The 17542-nt window shown below is 38.9% G+C and overlaps 1 protein-coding gene across 2 annotated transcripts in view; it reads right to left on the bottom strand.

Annotated features, from left to right (window-relative positions):
* Positions 1–2272: 2272 nt before the first annotated feature.
* Positions 2273–17542, bottom strand: part of SCG3 (secretogranin III) — a 35806-nt gene continuing 20536 nt past the window's right edge. The window contains exons 9-12 of one of the 2 annotated variants that reach the window (XM_063169697.1): positions 12368–12451; positions 11635–11763; positions 9602–9670; positions 2273–5517 (exon numbers count right to left, since the gene is read on the bottom strand). In XM_063169697.1, the coding sequence (XP_063025767.1) occupies positions 5399–5517; positions 9602–9670; positions 11635–11763; positions 12368–12451 (401 nt within the window). In that variant the 3' untranslated portion in view covers positions 2273–5398. Of the gene's footprint in view, positions 5518–9589; positions 9671–11634; positions 11764–12367; positions 12452–17542 lie in introns of both variants that reach the window. The other variant, XM_063169696.1, reaches the window with a different exon arrangement.

Consider the following 17542-nt stretch of genomic DNA (forward strand, 5'->3'; position numbering starts at 1 on the left):
CTGACGTGTGTGTTCATAATGAAGTCAGTTTGGTTTTAGCCTGTTTTTAGGGAAGAATGGTTTGTCTGGTTTCATGAAGTATTAGACAGCAATTTCAGGGTAAATAATGTCTTTACTCTATCCATGTAATCCACCCTCCTAAGTGAGACCTGCAAGAGCTACCTGCCCTAGCTGTGCAGTTTGTTAGGATGAATAAGAGGCACATTACCAAGCCTTCCCTGTTCTGAGAAGACATGCCAGTATTCTGGTATACAAGTGGACTCCATCTGCAGGTCAGGGACCCAGAGTGCAACCTGCAATCACTCTTGCCCTGAAGTTAGGGTATTAAGAACTTGTTAAACATCCTAGATTTATTCCCCAAGGATTCCATAAACTTCACAAAAGTTTTGTCATTAAAGATCTGATGGATCCCAACTGAAACAGATGCAGTTTCCTATCACTTAGATCATCAGTATCACCCTAGAATAAAAAGTTTTCAGCAGTGTGTTAACAGGGAAACAAAAGAGAAAGTTTCATTAACTTCCTAAAAGCAGAAGTAAAAATTCAAAGCTCAGCAGGAACTGGCTGCTTTTACTGCTGTACCTAGGGTTAGTTAGAACCACAGAGTCCAGAGCTGCAGGCACAGGGCAGCCGCCAAAGGCATCCTGAGGAGAACACAAAACTGCCACAACATGGCTGCCTCCACAGAGCCTTCCTCAGAAACAGCCCTAGGCTGCTTTTCCTGTCCTGAAGAGCAGGTGTGCAGTGGCACACAATATAAGAAGAACAGAAAAAGCTTAGAGTTGAGAAAATAAGTCCTGATTTTTCTTCAAGAGACCAGTGGATTACATTTTTGTCTTGTATCTTTCTTAGATTGAGAGTGTATCTATGTCTTACACAATTGTAACTTCTCTTCTTGCCGTTTAATTTCATTAGAACATTACAAAGCCAGAACCAACTACTTTTCTAAAGGCCACCCTAGCTTCAAGCCCAGCTATATTTTATTATTCCACAGAAAAATGTAATCCTTTTCTTTTGGATACCTGCTGTAGTGGTATCCCCAGTGCTCCAGCACAGCCAGGCTGGGGGTTCTTTGCCAAGCAGGCCAGAACAGCTCCCTGACACAGGAGCACTGCATCTCCTGCCTCCCAGACTGGGCTGCCCAACCTCTGGAAAGCCACAATTCACTTGGGCCTTCCGAGAGCAGAGCTGTGCCTGTGGGCTGCAGGACCTGAAGGACACACAGCATTTGCACCTGTTTTCCCCAACAGAAAACTGCCATAGCCTCAAAAAGCTGGGCAGTGGATAGAAAAGATGCATTCTCTTCGATACACAACAGCAGCCTTGTACTGCTTCTTGTGCTTTAACCCCAGCTGGCAGCTCAGCCCCTCACTCCCCCCAGAGATGGATGAGGCAGAGCACCACAAGGGTGAAAGGCAGAAAACTCATGAGTTGAGATAAAGCCAGTTTAATAGGTAATGCAAAAGCTGGGCATGAAAGCAAAGGAAAGGAATTCATTCAGCACTTCCCATGGGCAGGCAGGGGTTCAGCCATCTCCAAGAAGGCAGGGCTCCACCCTAGGTCAAGGTTATTTGGGAAAACAAACATTGCCACTCTGAACTCCCCTTTCTCCTCCTTCCCCAGAATTACACACTGAGCATGGCACCACAAGGTTTGGTGTTGTCATCTTATTACAAAGCTCCCATACCTTCTTGGTAATTTCACATGGGCATCTCCTCACAGCACTGACTCCTTCCTCCTCACAGCACAGCCAACAAACTCCAGCCCTCTCCTCACCCAGCTAACCCACTCTTGTACAGCACTCATCCTCATTGGACACAGCTGTGGCCTGTTAAGGGCAGGCCTGCTCCTAACCTTTGGTGATTAGTACAGCTGCAACTCCTCAGGGGTGAGATTACCTTCTGCACTATCTTTGTTTTCTTACATTCTATCCTCCCACAGTCTGGGACATTCCCTGGTTAGGGTTAGGGCTTGGGTTAGTGTTTAGGGTTAGGAGATGAGGATAGGGTTTGGCATGGGGTTTGCATTAGGGCATTTGGGATCAGCTGTCCTGCCTGGGTCCCCTCCCAGCTTCTTGTGCACCCCCAGCCGCCTCAGGGGTGGGGTGAGGAGCAGGAAAGGCCTTGGCTCTGTACAAGCTATGCTCAGCAGAAATGAAAACATCTCTGTGTTATCAATGCATTTGTGTTTCCAGCACAGATCCAAAATATAGCCCTAAATTGACTACTGTGGAGAAATAAACTCTACCCCCACCGAAAGCAGCACACTAATGTAGCTTGTAGTAAAGTGTTTAATAAAGTACAGTATCAGAAACAATAGTCTATTAGAAAAGCTCAAAAGGTGAATACCATATATATTGTACTTATTACATTTTCAGTCATAATTTAGAAGTGAAGGATTTCTGAAGGATCCAGCAGAGATAGAAACAACACAGAAACCGATTTTTGTCAGTTTTGAAACAGAGATGTGCAGTTGTTCAAAATACCTTTCTTACCAGGAAGAAAGCAAGCACTATGATTTACTAATGGCTAAACACACAGCAGTGCATGTCAGGTCCTAATGTGCTCCAAGTGTTCCCTGCAAACTAACTACTGATCTGTGAAGCAAGCTGAAACTTGCATCATTGGTTTGATTTTATTTTGGGTAAGTCACAGCCCTTGAGGAATGCAGGGTGATTCATCAGGCTGCCTGTGTTTCACTGTCTGCTTCTGAAAGGTGTGATGTACAGATAGATGTTCATTCCACGTACCAGCAATGGAACCAGTATTTGAAGCATTCAAGGAACAAGTCTAGTGGCTTGGGCAGGATGAAAAGTGAATTTAGTTTGAGGAACCATAGCTGTGATTTCTGGTCTATCTGTCAGAGGCTTGCCCTGTTCTCAGCTACTCATCAGGCTGCTCCAATTGTCTCCATGTGTGCCCCCAGGGATGCACAGCAGCAGGGTAAGTACAGAACAACTCCAAGAATGTGCATACTCTGAAATACAATGAGGGCATACCCATTGTTGGGTTTTTGTTTTCCTAAGTTATGCCACTGATACTTTGTTCAAGCTATAAAATTTGCAAAACTGAGAGGTTAACAAGTATCACCACACACTGTTCATAGTCACTGGTCGATGACATCTGCCCTTTAGTACCAGACTTGTGAGAGGACAAAGTAAGAAATTAACTTCCAATGAAAACTGAAATTATTCTTATACTACTCATCATGTTGACAGGAGAAGGAAATTCGGGGTGTTTTTAAAAGTAGTCATTGGAGAAGGACAGTTTGTCCTTTTTTGTTTTTTCAAGTGCAGATCCTAGGTCCCTGTCACTTCCCTATCTGTAGAGGTCTATGGTTAGTTACCATCCTCCTGATTTCTGTCATAAATCCAAATTTGGGAAACAGTTTGCTTTTCCCACGTGATGGTCACATAAGAAAGGAAGTCAGAAGCTGTTGCAGAATGCAACTGACATCTACAGAGACATTAAGAAATTCGGATCTTTGGGAACAACAGCAAATAATAAACAAACAAGAGGGTTTGGATGAGAACAAATGTATGGATTTAAAATAACATTAATTCTTTGTTCCTAATTTTTTCTATAGAGTTTCTAAGGGACTATTTGTCAGAGGAAGCTTACATTGATTACATTTTTGAATATGGTTTTTACCATTAGTGACTGATACTGCAATTCAGTGATTCATGTCTGGATGTGTATGAGCAGGCAGTGATGATGTATTTTGTGGACACTAGAAAACATTCACTGGATTATGTTTCATCAGTTTGCAAGGAGTTATGCTGTTACACCTCAATGCTATCACATTCACTTAATGCTGATTATCAATAATGCTCAGTTGACAATTTATGTTTTGCAGGGATTCCAGAGTTTACTTCAGTTGGCTGAGAAACATTGCTCAAATATCTTCCTCTTTAATCTCTAGCTGTGAGGAAGGAAATGACCCAAGGAGTGACTTAACACTTACACAACTTTGTGCTGTGCAGGCAGTGCTCTAAGTCAGTATATCCATACACTGGTCTGCTCCAGATTACATTTTTTAACTGTATCAATCTTAGAGATAACTTAAGGAAAAAAAAAAAAAAAAAAAAACAAAACAAACCAAAAAAAAAACCAGAGAAGGGATAACCTCAGTCATGAATGAAGAATCTGTAAGTAAAGAGTACAGGGCTTTCCTGGAGTTCCTCTACTCATCTGAGTCTAAGGCCTTACATCTTCTGGGACTCTGTTTGAAATTTACTATTCTAAATGCTTCTTTACTTTTGATCTTGCTTTGTCAGTTCTTCATACATAAAGTTATCCACTCACATTAAGGTAAAAGACCTCATAAACCATTCTTCCAAAACTTTGTTAGTTGAAGAAGAAGAATGAGGATGACATTTTTGTTTTTCTTTTTGTTTCTTTGGGAAGTACCAAATTCTTGGCTAATGCTAGCATATATAGGCCAATAAAATAAAATAAGTTCTCCAAGATAATACTGCTCAGCACAGAACAGAGGTCAGTAATCACAGCCTTGATATTCAGAGATACTGAGATACAATAGATTCTTTAAGTCTTTATGAAAAGCAGGGCTCCTGTTCCTAAAAAAACCATCTCTAGTTGCAAACTTCCCTTTCCATACAAAATGACTGGAATTGCTTTCTTGTTTTTTTTTTCTTTAGAGAAAGCAATGGCTATTTACACTTGCTATCAGGATATTCACATCAGGAATTCAACTAATTATGCATGCACAATCATCAAATGGTGCAAAGAGAATGTTCACACATGCTGAAGAAGAGAATATTCTTCTAATATGGAAGGTAATTGTAATGTCTAAGATTTATCAATTAGCTAAGGACACTACAGTCCACATTACAGAATACTACATATAGAAATAAAAAAGGATAAAAAAAAGTGTTAGTATTTAAAACCAAAATAAATGAATATAAAATAATATTAAGATTAATGAAAACTTTAATAGGTAAATTATTTTCAAATACTTTATTTAGAGAACTATGTACTATTTTCTAATAATGCCCCTTTACATAGTTACATCTATAGAAAGCTTGTTGAGTGAAAGCAAAAAAATGCAGCATTAAAAGAAATTTCCATCAGAAATGATTGGTTTAGCTACAAAAGTAAACCACAAACAATAAATCAAAGAGAGCATTACAGAAATATTTACCTTATAAAATAGAAATTCAGTGTCAGAATTTGGTGTTTAGGGTTGATTTGTGAATGTAGGAAAATACAGTATGCAGAAAGTGAATGGAGCACTACAGCTCTTCATTTCTGTCTAGAGTTGTCAGTACAATGTAAACAGAGCATTTCTAATGATATCCTCAAATTAACAGGTCATAAGTCATTGAGCCAGGAGTGGGGGAACTAGACTAGATTCCTACAGGTTTGGCAGTCACTGACGTTTACAGGCTGCCATAGATGCGTTTAATTACATCAGCCTCCTCCTTGTCCAGGATGCCCTTGTCCACATAAGCATCAGCTTGCTGATCAATGAAATCTCTCAGCTTTGAAAGATCATAGTCTGAAAAACAAGAATTCATTTGCACAATGAGTCATTGCCATTATACTGCTTCACCTAAGACACAATGTCATCGCACATTTTATCCAACCAACGCACTTTATCAAACATGAAGGGAATTTTCTCTAAGTACATCTTGTGAAAACATAAAAAAACCTGAAAATAATCTGCACAAAGTCTTTTTACACAGCACACTGTTTTTATTATCCAAGAGAAATAATAATCTCTTGCTTTTGATTGATTGCTATCAAATGCTACAGCAAGAATATTTTCCAGTCCAGGGATTTAATGTTCTAGTCTGCACAGCAAAAGCTGTTGTGCCCTATTATTTTCACAACTGTCATGGAATCAAAAGAAAGTACTAAATAGACTATTTCCAGTTGAAATCCCAGTAAAATTCCCATTTACTACCATTGTAGTGGAAATGAAAGCAACTCCCTGAAAATAGATCAAAATAATACAATTATTTACCTTGATACAGAACATAATATTCTGCTTTGAAAACTACTGCAGTGAGCAGCCTTTGTGACAGTGTTAGTGTCAGTTTTTGACAATCTTCCTCTGTCAATCTGCAACTGAGTGCTGAAAGATCCCTCCTCCTTTTCCAATAGATGAGAGCATCTATGCAGCCTGATTCACACCATATGCATTAAATAGACTTTTCCTATGGTGGAGAGCATCACTATTTTCCATGAAAAGAATTCTACTGCAGAGCAATTTTTCAAATAACACAGAAAGCAAACCTATTGAGACTCTGGCAGCACATTCAGTATATTCACATATAAACACAACAAAGTTTCAGTTACATAATTAACTGGATAAATGTAAAGCCTAATTTGTTAGAATCAGAAGAACAGCAATGTTTTAAATGTTCATGCTAAGTTAAATGAATTAGTATATTTCACAAGAATGAATACATTCTAAATTTTTCAGTATAAATTACTTATTCCACAGACAGAGCCTTCAGAATACATTAAAACTGATTTTGCAATGTCCAATGTATAACATCACACAGCAGTATGTGGAAGAACCTTTTTTCAAACTTCGCATTCTTGACAAAATAGACAATAATGAATTTGTGTTTTTTTAGGTTTCAAAAATTGACCAAAACAGAAATATAAAGATATTAAGAAGCAAATTGATGCCTGTGATCATTTTTATAAAAGCATAAGGCAATTTCAAATTAGTAATACAGAAAATTTATATTCAACATTCCCCACTCCTGCAGAGGTGTTCTCTCCATATATAAGTTAGCAGGAATTTTGCCATTTGCTGTACTGAGGGGAGGATTTCCTCTCTGCTCTGTTACTGTCATTATTCACAAGAATGTAACCTGCTTGTGTCTCCATCCTGTATGAGTAACAGGGACAAATAGAACTGAGCTATTTTGTAACTGGGATGAGAGATTTTATTCATCTTGACAGAATGAGGGTCTCCATTGAAAGATACCAAGGAATGGAAATGAAGAACATACACTAAATTAATTTAATATCCACATTTTTCAAATCAAAATATCTGTGCTTGATTTACTTCTAGAATACTTTTTCTAACTCTAAGATTATTATGTGGAGATGTGAAGGTTTGATTTCTAAACATCCTGTATGGGATTACAACCATTATGACATTATCCAATTCAGGCTAATTTGTATATCTCACAGCAATTTAAATTGGGGTTTTTTCCTAGAAATTGATAGCTGCCAATTTCTAATACTTATTTAGAATCTATTGTAATTAGAAAAATCAGCCTTGGATGCTGATTCACTGCAACAGCTGCAGCATTACATGGAGCTGTGAAACAGCTCCAGTAAATGAAGCGAGCTCTTATTTGCATATTCAGATGAAGCCATTTGCCATTGAAATTAATGATAGGATTTACTTTCATTTTGAAATGGCTGCTGTTAGTGGTGTGAAGTCCTGAAGTACCTAAGTGTTTGTTGAACAGCCCCCTCATCCTCCTTGCCTGTACTGGTTGGTTAAATGCTCAGCTCTGCAATGGTTTCAAGCATCAGGCCAGGTCTGGGAGATGTGAAGGACAGACCCATGGAGTCTGAACATTGTAAACAGGCAAAACCAACTTTGGACAGAAATGTAAATGAACCCAAAATCCAGGCTTTTGACATGTTTATCTTTAAATCATCCCAGCTACTCAAGCTTACCAGCCTCCTAAATAGGCAATTGATACTTCCAAAACTGCAGAAATGCAAATCAATGTTTCCAGGGTTATTAGTCATTTAATGAATAATATCTGCTGGAATTCATACAAAATGAAGGACCCACAAACATTTGCTTGAAGAAGACCTAAACCTCTTCAAGAGTATTTGGTGAGTAACCCAATCCATGAGTAGAGCTGGGAAAGTCTGGCCATTTTAATACATGAATTACTTTGAGAATTGCTTTTCTGCCAGCCCCCAGGTGCCAGCTGGAAGTGGAGAAATGATTGATGAGCACAGCAACACCACCTAATCTTGCACTGAAAAACACTGCAATGCATTTATAGTTAGATAAGCTTACCCTGACTGTACTTTTAACACCATCCATGGGGAACTGAATTAGCATTTTCAAAAATAAAGAGTATGAAAAGGCACAATAAAGATGATGTATCAGAAGAGTAAGAATACTATTCTAATTTTGTCATAACTTGCACTCACTTTAAGGCTTATTTCCATTGCCAGAGGACAATAAAGATATTTTAGTGCAAATGAAAATCCATCTACACGGATATATATATCTTCATGTATTCACAAGCAGATAAAATGCTATTGATCTGCAGTCACAGCCATTTTCAGACTGCAGCAGTGCAGAAGAGAGATTACTACAAAGAGGAGCAAGGGGCTGCTCAGGCAGCATGTGGGATACAGAGATATAATCACACATGATGGAGATCTAATTACATCAATGAGTACATTGCTAAACAGAACCATTAATTAAAATTGGCAGGGAAACTCTTGAGCAAATATGCAGCACTGCTGCTAACTGCTATCCCTGTCATTGTGTGGAAGTGATTTGAGAGAGGGGAATGGTTTTTTTTATAGTCTTTCCTCATTCAGCTTCTGTACAGAAAAATGAATGTGTTGGGCTGTAGGCATGCACTCATCTCTGAAATGGAATTCATACACACTTCAACACACAGAGAGGATGGATAGATGACCCAAGGCTAATCTCATCTCAGATCACCCTCTGCTTGGCTGGTGCAAGAAGGATCCTTCTCGCCAGGCGCCAGTCACAGCCCAGGGACAGATCCCCTGGCTAGGAACCTTCACTTCCAGAGCAGGCCATGGCAGAACACACAGCCAGGGCAGAGAACAGGGATGGGAGGCTGGCTTTATGTAAGAACTTGAGGGAAAAGATAGTATGGAGGAATAAAAATCTGTGAGAAATAAAAGAGGAATTCTGCTGCTGTTCTGCCCCTGCCGGCAGCTCTGACACAGCTCAGCCTCTGAGGAAGAGGCAAATGCTGGGACAGCTGGAGAGCAAACCCTGTGCAGCTGCTTCAGCCACTGCTCCCTTCTACACAGCTTTGCATGTGAGAGCTACAAGCCATTCGAGTTGATTTGGGCTGTAATACAATGTATTTCAGTGCTACTGACATAAGTTTGTATCTCAGCTGTTCCTGCTTGTGGAGCCAGACTTGTTGCTGTTGGTGCAGGCATGCTAGACAGATGCACTGAGCTCCTCTAGACATACCCAGACACTTCAAATGCATCTATCTCACCTACAAGGTCATAATCAAACAACATGATGAGCTAAGAAATGAAGACTAGACCCGGTGACAGGCAGCCCACCATGCACAGCACAAGAGTGACTCCCTGCTGCTCAGTCTCTCTGGGTTTGTTGCCAGTGGCCATTCGACCCAGTTAACATTAATCTACCTTAGTTCACTATTTATGTTCATTGGCTTAACTTTTACATGACCTGTATTATTTAACTCTACCATCACTAATGATCATATAATCTAGACAAGCACAGTTTCACATTACTATTAAAGGTATAACACAAGTCACACAACACAATAGAAATTACTTGCTTTTTAATGCATATGGTGCCCACCCCAATGTCAAGACCTTTTACTTCATACCTTCTTTGTTACCTTGTTTATTGTGTTTTTTCAGCCATTCTATGTTCTTCCTGATTGCTTCCAAATATGCCTCAGATTTCCCTGGAGGAAAGGACGAGAGAGAAATCAAGCACTTACATCAATGATTGATGCAGCTTGCTTAACTGGGTGAAGTTGGTCACAGCAAAGGCAGATTAAAACTATTCTTAGTTTCTGTTTAAAACCTGAGTCCTGTCAAACTCAGTCAGGCAAAATTCCCAGAGATGGTTAGCAGATGTTGCCTGTGCAAGATTAGTCATACACAAACTTAGGATCGTGGTTTTTCTGATCTTTATACAAAACTTTTGGTGGCATCCACAGTAACTGCATATGGGCATTAAAAACCTGTAGCTTTTTGATCATCATAATTGTTCAGCAAAGAAAAAGCTGTTGAGATAGCAAGGAATGACTTAACTAGGGCTGAGAGCTTTCAGTAATCAAAACTCCTCCATACAGTAGTACTAGCAGCATACAGCAAACCTACAATTGTAATATTTTGGAAAGACAACTTCAAATGTATTTACTGAGAAAAAAAAGGTATCAAAATTACCATGATAACTCCTTGTTACAGTTGAAATTTAAAGTCATGGCTATTTTTGGACCAGAAAGCACACAGGACACAATTAGTACAAGGATTACCTAATAAGGTCCCCAAGAAAATATTCCAGCTAATGGATTTTGAATTCTTAGCTTGGCTGGAGCTTTATTGATGTAATGTTCTTACATTTGTCAGGAATAAAAAAAACTGGTGTGATTCGTGTGTAGAAGATTACTATTGCCAATTATACATGTCTGCTCCTGTTAGTAAGTGGATACAGCATTAGATACACCCTTATTTTTGAGCTGGGAGTGCAGTAACTTTACAGTAAGTTAAGCAAGGGCATTGCATGATGAGATAAAGAACAAATACTGATCCAATTGGAATTTCTAAAAAGCTATTGGGCTGAAGATAAAGGAAAATAACCTCAATCAAATTGAAAAGACAAATCTTCAAGGGACAAACAAAATGTGTTATTTATCACTTCCTACCAAAAAGTATTGAGATAACTTTTCTTTACTGTAAAATCAGACAGCCACCTTGAGCTATTTTCCTCTTCCATGTTGAAATAAATAAGCTGCTGTAAAAAATGGCACCTTCCCTCTGTGAGTGCACTGCCCACAGAGCTGAACCAGGTGACTGATGGACTACAATCTACTGCAGTCCTGATTACTGCCATTCATTACTGAGCAGCCTGAGTGAAAACACTGCATTCCAAAAAGTAAGAGCACCAGACAGCACAGGTGCAAAAGAAGCAATTTTGCTTAACCAACTGATTGCAAAACACAGATGCTTATGCTGTACCCTTTGCAATAAGAACTCACTGAAAGGTTTCTGCACCAACAAACATTCTCCTTCAAGAGCTCAGCACAATAAGGAGGCACAATGTCCCCTGCAGATTTGTTTTCAGATAGAGTAGCTGATTTTCACCCAGGAGACTTCAGCCAGTGTAATTCAGCACGTGTCAGGCTGAGGCATGACAAAAATAACTGTACTACTGTGCTACATTTGCTTAGGGAGACACTAACTTACTGCAATGTTTTCAATGTTACATAAAATGGGTTGACTACTGATAACCTTTAACCTCTGGCAGTGGGAAATGTAAATTGTATCACTGCAGAACTCTTCACTGCATTTGAGTACCAGCTTGCTCTAACACAAACTATAGAAATCAATGGGCCTGCTCAGATATTGAATATTCTGGCCATCCTGAAAAGCCATGGATGCCTCTGAGAAGCAAAATTTATTTGCACTACTGGATCAAACTGCATTTCCTATTGTTCTAAAGGGGTCTCTGAATTCTGTGAATGTCTGCTCAGCAAGGGATGTAGTGTGATATGTTTAAAACTTGGCAGATAAATACACTTCTGAATCAAGCTCTTGTGTGGTGATTTCCAGTGACTGAGATATTTATGCTAACGCCATGAAAAATCAATACCAAAGAGAGGAAAAGACTCCAATCACTTGGAGGAAAAGCAATATTCTGTACCTCTGGATTCTTCACTGTTTCCCGCTGCATTTTGTCCTTCATTTTTTGTAGAATCCTTTGAAACTTCATATTCCTTTTCCATTTTAGCTGCTTCTTCCTTTGTACTGTCTGCTTCTTCACTGCTCTTGTCTAAAGAAATAACAAAAGCAAAGAATTTTGTATCAAATGTCCAGGAGCATTTCCCAATCACATCAATACAATCCTGGCAAGTAAAGCATTCTGAGTGAGGCAGAGCCTCATTGGAGGCAGAGCCTCATTGGAGCCTGTCCCAAAGGGGTTCCTAAAGGTCATCTCTACTCCAGACCTCTGGAAAGAGGAAGGCTTGTTTCTGCTCTCACAAACCATAGCTGAATACAGGTGACTGCAATTTCTTTGTGCAGAGAAAAAATTTGTGAAATTTGCATTTGCAACATTCAAAGTCGACAAATAATGCTTTCTCATTATTATTTTAGTATTAAAAAGCACTGATACAGCTTGCCTTTGTATATGCGTTACATCTGGACTCCAGCGAAGCAAAAGAGAGTGAATATACTGCTCAAAACTGGGCAATTAAGTGAAAATTTCTCTCTTGTTGTGTGCTTGGACAACCAAGCTGTGGCTTAGTGCAGGTCCTTGGGAGACTGTGGCTTTAACAAGCAGTCAGGCTGCCAAAGCAATTAGCATACTTTTAACTGAATAGGTTAAAAAAAATGTGTTATTCCAGAAAGGAAAATGAAAATTGTAGACTAAGTACCTGCTGTTAGTTTTGTCCTGGTTTTAGTGGAAGGGTTCTCAAGCTTCTTCTTTGTCTGCTCAGCTATCATTGTATCTAAGTTTTCTGGAAATCAAGGCAAAACAAAACCAAACCCCAGTTATTCTCCAGTGGATAAGATGCAGAATCCATACCACATTTTCCCCAACCCCAGTGTGAATGGTAAGTAGAAATCTTAAAGAACAGCTTTTATCCTTGCCCCTGAACAATTAATGCAGAGCCAATGCTAAAAAAAAAAAAAAACAACAAATTTGGAATATTGATCAATCTTATTTAAAAAATTAACAACTGAATCATGACAATGTGAGTACCAAATAGTGCCAACATGCATAAAATCAGTAAAAGTGTGCATCATATTCCTATTCCATATTTCAATCATGTAAATCACAAAATACTGATGACTATCTGTAGCAATTTATTCTGATGAAAGCAATGAAAGGCTTTAATTAACTTCACAAGAAAGACAAGACTATGAAATATGTGCTTCACCCTGGTGGGAAAACACTATCCTAAACTGCCTGTGTGTCTTGATTTTATATGGTTTCATTAGAAAAAAAGTCTAGTAAAAGGTTTGAAATTATATTTAGATGAAATAAACATGTAAATTGAAGAGATGAAAACAAATACTTTCTAAAGTTGTTGAAGTCAAGCATTTACCTGAAAACCAACTACACAGGCAAGGCCATGTATACAGCTCTAGAAGACATGCCAATTTCAGGGCTGAATTAATCTAATTTGAAAGTAAAAGCACCTCTTCATAAAGATGGATGTTTCAGATATAAACATTGTATGGTTATGTGGGAAAAAAGTCCTTTTGGTACAACACTTGGTAGATATTCAAAATACAGATCACCTACAACCTGCCACATTTCCTCAGTCATATTATGGACACGGTGTAGAATTTTCCTTCCTTTTATTATCTTTTAAAGGTTCAGTTAAACATGGATTCAAAATTTCATACAAACTATCTTGTTGGTGGGTATTTTTGAGAGATTTAGTTTAGAAATTTATCAAAATTCCATTTATATAAACAGCTGAAATATTCAGTGTGTGATGTGGGAACTGTGGCAGAATAAATATAATAATGCTAATAATATTTTAAATCATATTTTCTGTATAAGGCCAATATTTTATCCATCAGCTGGGAGCATTTTTTCCATTAGAAAGATACTCAGCATGAAACCTAAGGAGTAGTTTTTTAGTAAGCATATTTCTCTTTGTGGCAGATCAGCATAAGAAATTGTGCCTCCCATCTGATGAGAAATCACATAATCCTGTCTGCCTGCATCCTCTATATTTTGTTATTTACATAAAATTAAAATGTAAGCAGTATTTGTTGGCACCCTGCCTGATTGCACTCTCTCAATTCTACATCACATCATGGGTTTTTTGTGAATATTTTCATTTGATACATACCCCTTTAATGTGATTTCTGACCTTGCCCCATATGCCCTAACCAAAACAGGTCTGGGCTGTGTTACAGGCTGGATCAGACATCCTGGAGAAATAAAATCAAGCTAGAATTATAGTGGTGGGACTGATGCCCCACTAATCACTTGATCCAACGCTTATTGAAAGGACTGAAAATATCCCTTTCAGTTCATTTTAAGATTCTATTTTTCATCCTGAATCAGTACCATACTAGTATTTCTACAGGAATATAAGGATTTCTCTGTTGCAAGAGGCACAGTTTTTTGGATAAGATTCCACAGTTAAGAGCTTGAAAACCCTTTGTAAACTCAAACAAATAGATTATTCTCCTTCACTAATTCATGCAAATGCAAAAATGTCACTGATTTTGGAGCTTAATCCAGCATGATCTATTAAATTAGGCTTAATTCTAAAAAATAAAGTATTTAAAAATTTTAAATTTTACACATATATAAGTGCCTTTCATGTTCTTCCTTTAAAATGTCTGCATTTAGGCAGTAAGTTCCTATTAGCAGGAAATAAAAAGACTCCACCAAGAGATAGATTAATAACCTGCCAACACATCATTAGATTTATATGTCTGACACTGATATTTCTGAAAGTCTTTGTTCTGTTGATAGATTGTAGTGTTTAAAAGTTGTACATATATCCACATACAGCACGTGCTGCTGCAGGCAATGGGATTCATATTCCTCCATTATTTATTCACTTCTGTAAATAGCATCAGGAATTGTACAGTTCCTTTGATTTGGGTAACAATTTCATGTGAGTTCCCTATCACTCCTTGGTGAGTACAGAATTGCTTCCCAGCCCCATGAAGGGAAATGAGGCAATGCCAATGACCTGAGCTTTGCCTCTAAAGCCAGACTGAATACCATGATCACTGTGTTCCATTTTCAAAGCTTTGTTTTGTCAGTCAGGATGTAGACACACTTACAAGACAGGCCTTTTAACAGGCACTACATTTAACAAGAGAAGTGGGGGAGTTCCCCTGCCAGCTGGATGGCACATCAGCATGGATCTGAACATTTATAATCAGCTGCATTTCCTGAGTGATAGAGTCCATGTTTGAGGGGCTTGTTTGATGTGTACCCTAGAGAGAATATTGCCAGATAATCCCAGCTCTTCCTGAACAGGATTTATTGCTCTTGCTCCTCATCAAAAGTAATGCTTTAACAGCTGGTATTGTTTCAAAACATGTTTGTACCTGCCATGTGTGGCTGGGCCAGGGCTGAGCAGTGTTTGCTCTGAGCTCCACTGATGGAGGGAATCATCCTGTGGAGTGAGCTGTGCCTGTGAGCAGCTCAGCAACGCTGTCCTGGCCAGGTCTAACAGGGATTGATTACTGCTCTGGTCTTGTCTCCTTGGCAACCTCATTTGCACAGAGGAAGAGCTTAGAAAGGTACTGACCTTTCTACACGGCTGGCCACTTATTCGAAATGGCACTAATTAAAACAACAGGACAATAACTACTGAGCTAATGGAAGTGACCCAGGCTGGTAAATAGGTCAGTGCTCTGGCACAGCTTTCTGCAGAGCAGGATAATCTCATCATCCAAGCAGATACCAGAGTCACAAGATCTGCTTTCTGCCTTGCCTCACTTTCTAACTGCTCTTTGATCTGGGGTGACTCACTGGAGCATTCATGCTGCAGGAGGGCTTCTGTTTTAAATAGGGTTTCTGAGACATCCTAGGCCCAGTTCCTACACACTGATAGATGCTCTTAATTGTACCAGAAAATGCAAATTCCCAGCAGTTTTGAAACTCTGAAGTCCTTCAAGTTGGGCGTCCAAAAATCTGAACTGCATAAACCCAGAGTGTTTTATCTTTACTCTAGGAGAATGTACTGCGGTTACACCCTCCAAATTCATGGGAAAAGATACTACATGGATAACTATTACAAATTAAATTACTATGATCTTATTAGAGAGGCAGAAACTAACATATCCATCTGAGTATTTAATGGAATTGGTAATGGAAGCCTGACATGGAAGCCTCAATAGACAGATTCATGGTGTTTTCCAGACTCTTGCAAATTTTCCTGCAAAGGGTTTTCTTGTGCATAATTGTCCTTTCACATTCTATCCTCACCAAATTGACTGAAGCTGACATTCTGTCATTAAATTGCCACAGAAAGACCTGCTTTGCTGTTCTGTTTTCATACAGCATAAAAAGACTGTGTTTATTAAAGGAGAAAATGGATCATCAAGGTACTTAAGATCACTTTTAACACTAGCTAAAAAATAAGTTTACCTAAAGAGTTCATACACTCCAACTGCTTCAGCTGGAAAGTTTTGTGCTGATGACTGCTTGTGTGACATGCACCTATTTCAGGCATTAAAAAACCACAGTTCTCCTAGGTCTTTTCTGTCTCCTGTTGTAGATGATCCTTAAGAGTTTGCAAGGCCATTTTCCATCTGTGAAAAATCTCAGCATTTGCTTGGGACTATTCTATGGGAAGAATAATTTTTTGGACAAGTGCATGTCCAAGAACTGTCAATATCTATTGGATTTTCCCCAATGTAGCCAAAAGCAGAGTTTGACCTTTGGTCAGCTATAGGTGTATCAAGCATATGTCACTACTAAAACTACTACATAAACTACTAAAACTGTGATGAACAAGAGAAATTCCTCCATTGTGGAATTACAGATGGGTTTCAGCCTTGCAAATCTCCTGCTGCTCTCCAGCTCCTGCCTTACATGTCAAGATAGGGAATTTTCTTTCTGAATCTCCCAGTTTGACTGATTTGATGTGATAGTGTCTGAAGCCTAATGCTGCCGTGAGGAGTGACACACCAGGTGACAAGTCCCAGCTCATGGCATCACTTGTAAAGAGATTACAGGTGAGATGGTCAGAGTGATCTGAAATTAGGACAGCAGCAGTATCACTTGGCAATCAGGTTAAAAGCAACTCCAAAAGTAAAACACAATTAAATAGATGTGCTTTGAGGTAAACATAGCTCTGACCAAATCTCCTTTATCATCCTTATTAAATTCCCTACCTCACAGGCTATTTCTCAGATTTATTCTTTTAATATTCTACAGGCATTTCTTTTGCATTACTGCAGGTCTCTTAGAGCTGTGTGGTGCAGTCCTTTGCTAATCCTTTCCCGTGGCCTGTGCACACATTTTCTGTGTTTTCACAGCATGCCCTTCACAAGCATGATGGTTTGGGACTGAAGCAGCACAGGCTGCCTCTCCTGCAAGAGTGGGATGGAGTTTTAAATGTTCAGTGACACCTTCTTTACCCCACACCCACATAATCATCTCAAACTTATGGTCTCAGAGCTCAACTGTCAACAGAGTGGCTCTGAATTCAGAAAGTAGGGAGGGGTTTATGGAGATATTAAATACAGTGAGAAAAAATAAAAGCTTTGCCCTCCTTTAGAAACACCAACCAGTTGGGAAGGTGCAAAACCTGGATTTTCAGGAACCAAGCAATATATTTGTCAAATAAGATACTATGAGAAGATGGAGATTTCCATCCAGTTGGGAAAGCACAGAAGAGGCTGTGAAGGGAAATGGAAGAAGAGGCAATATATTTGCAAGAAATAATTGCAAATTCAAATTATAGAAAGTGACAAGCAAAGGAATGAACTGTAAAGTATTTATTTAGATTCTTGAACACATGATTTGATAGTCATGTAATGTGGTGGGAAAAGCAATTAGTGAGACTAAAACTCCTGGATCTCTCCCAAAACATATTTGAGAAGATTTAGAACCTGTG

Source organism: Melospiza melodia, chromosome 15 (genome assembly GCF_035770615.1).
Source record: "Melospiza melodia melodia isolate bMelMel2 chromosome 15, bMelMel2.pri, whole genome shotgun sequence".
Taxonomy (NCBI): domain Eukaryota; kingdom Metazoa; phylum Chordata; class Aves; order Passeriformes; family Passerellidae; genus Melospiza; species Melospiza melodia.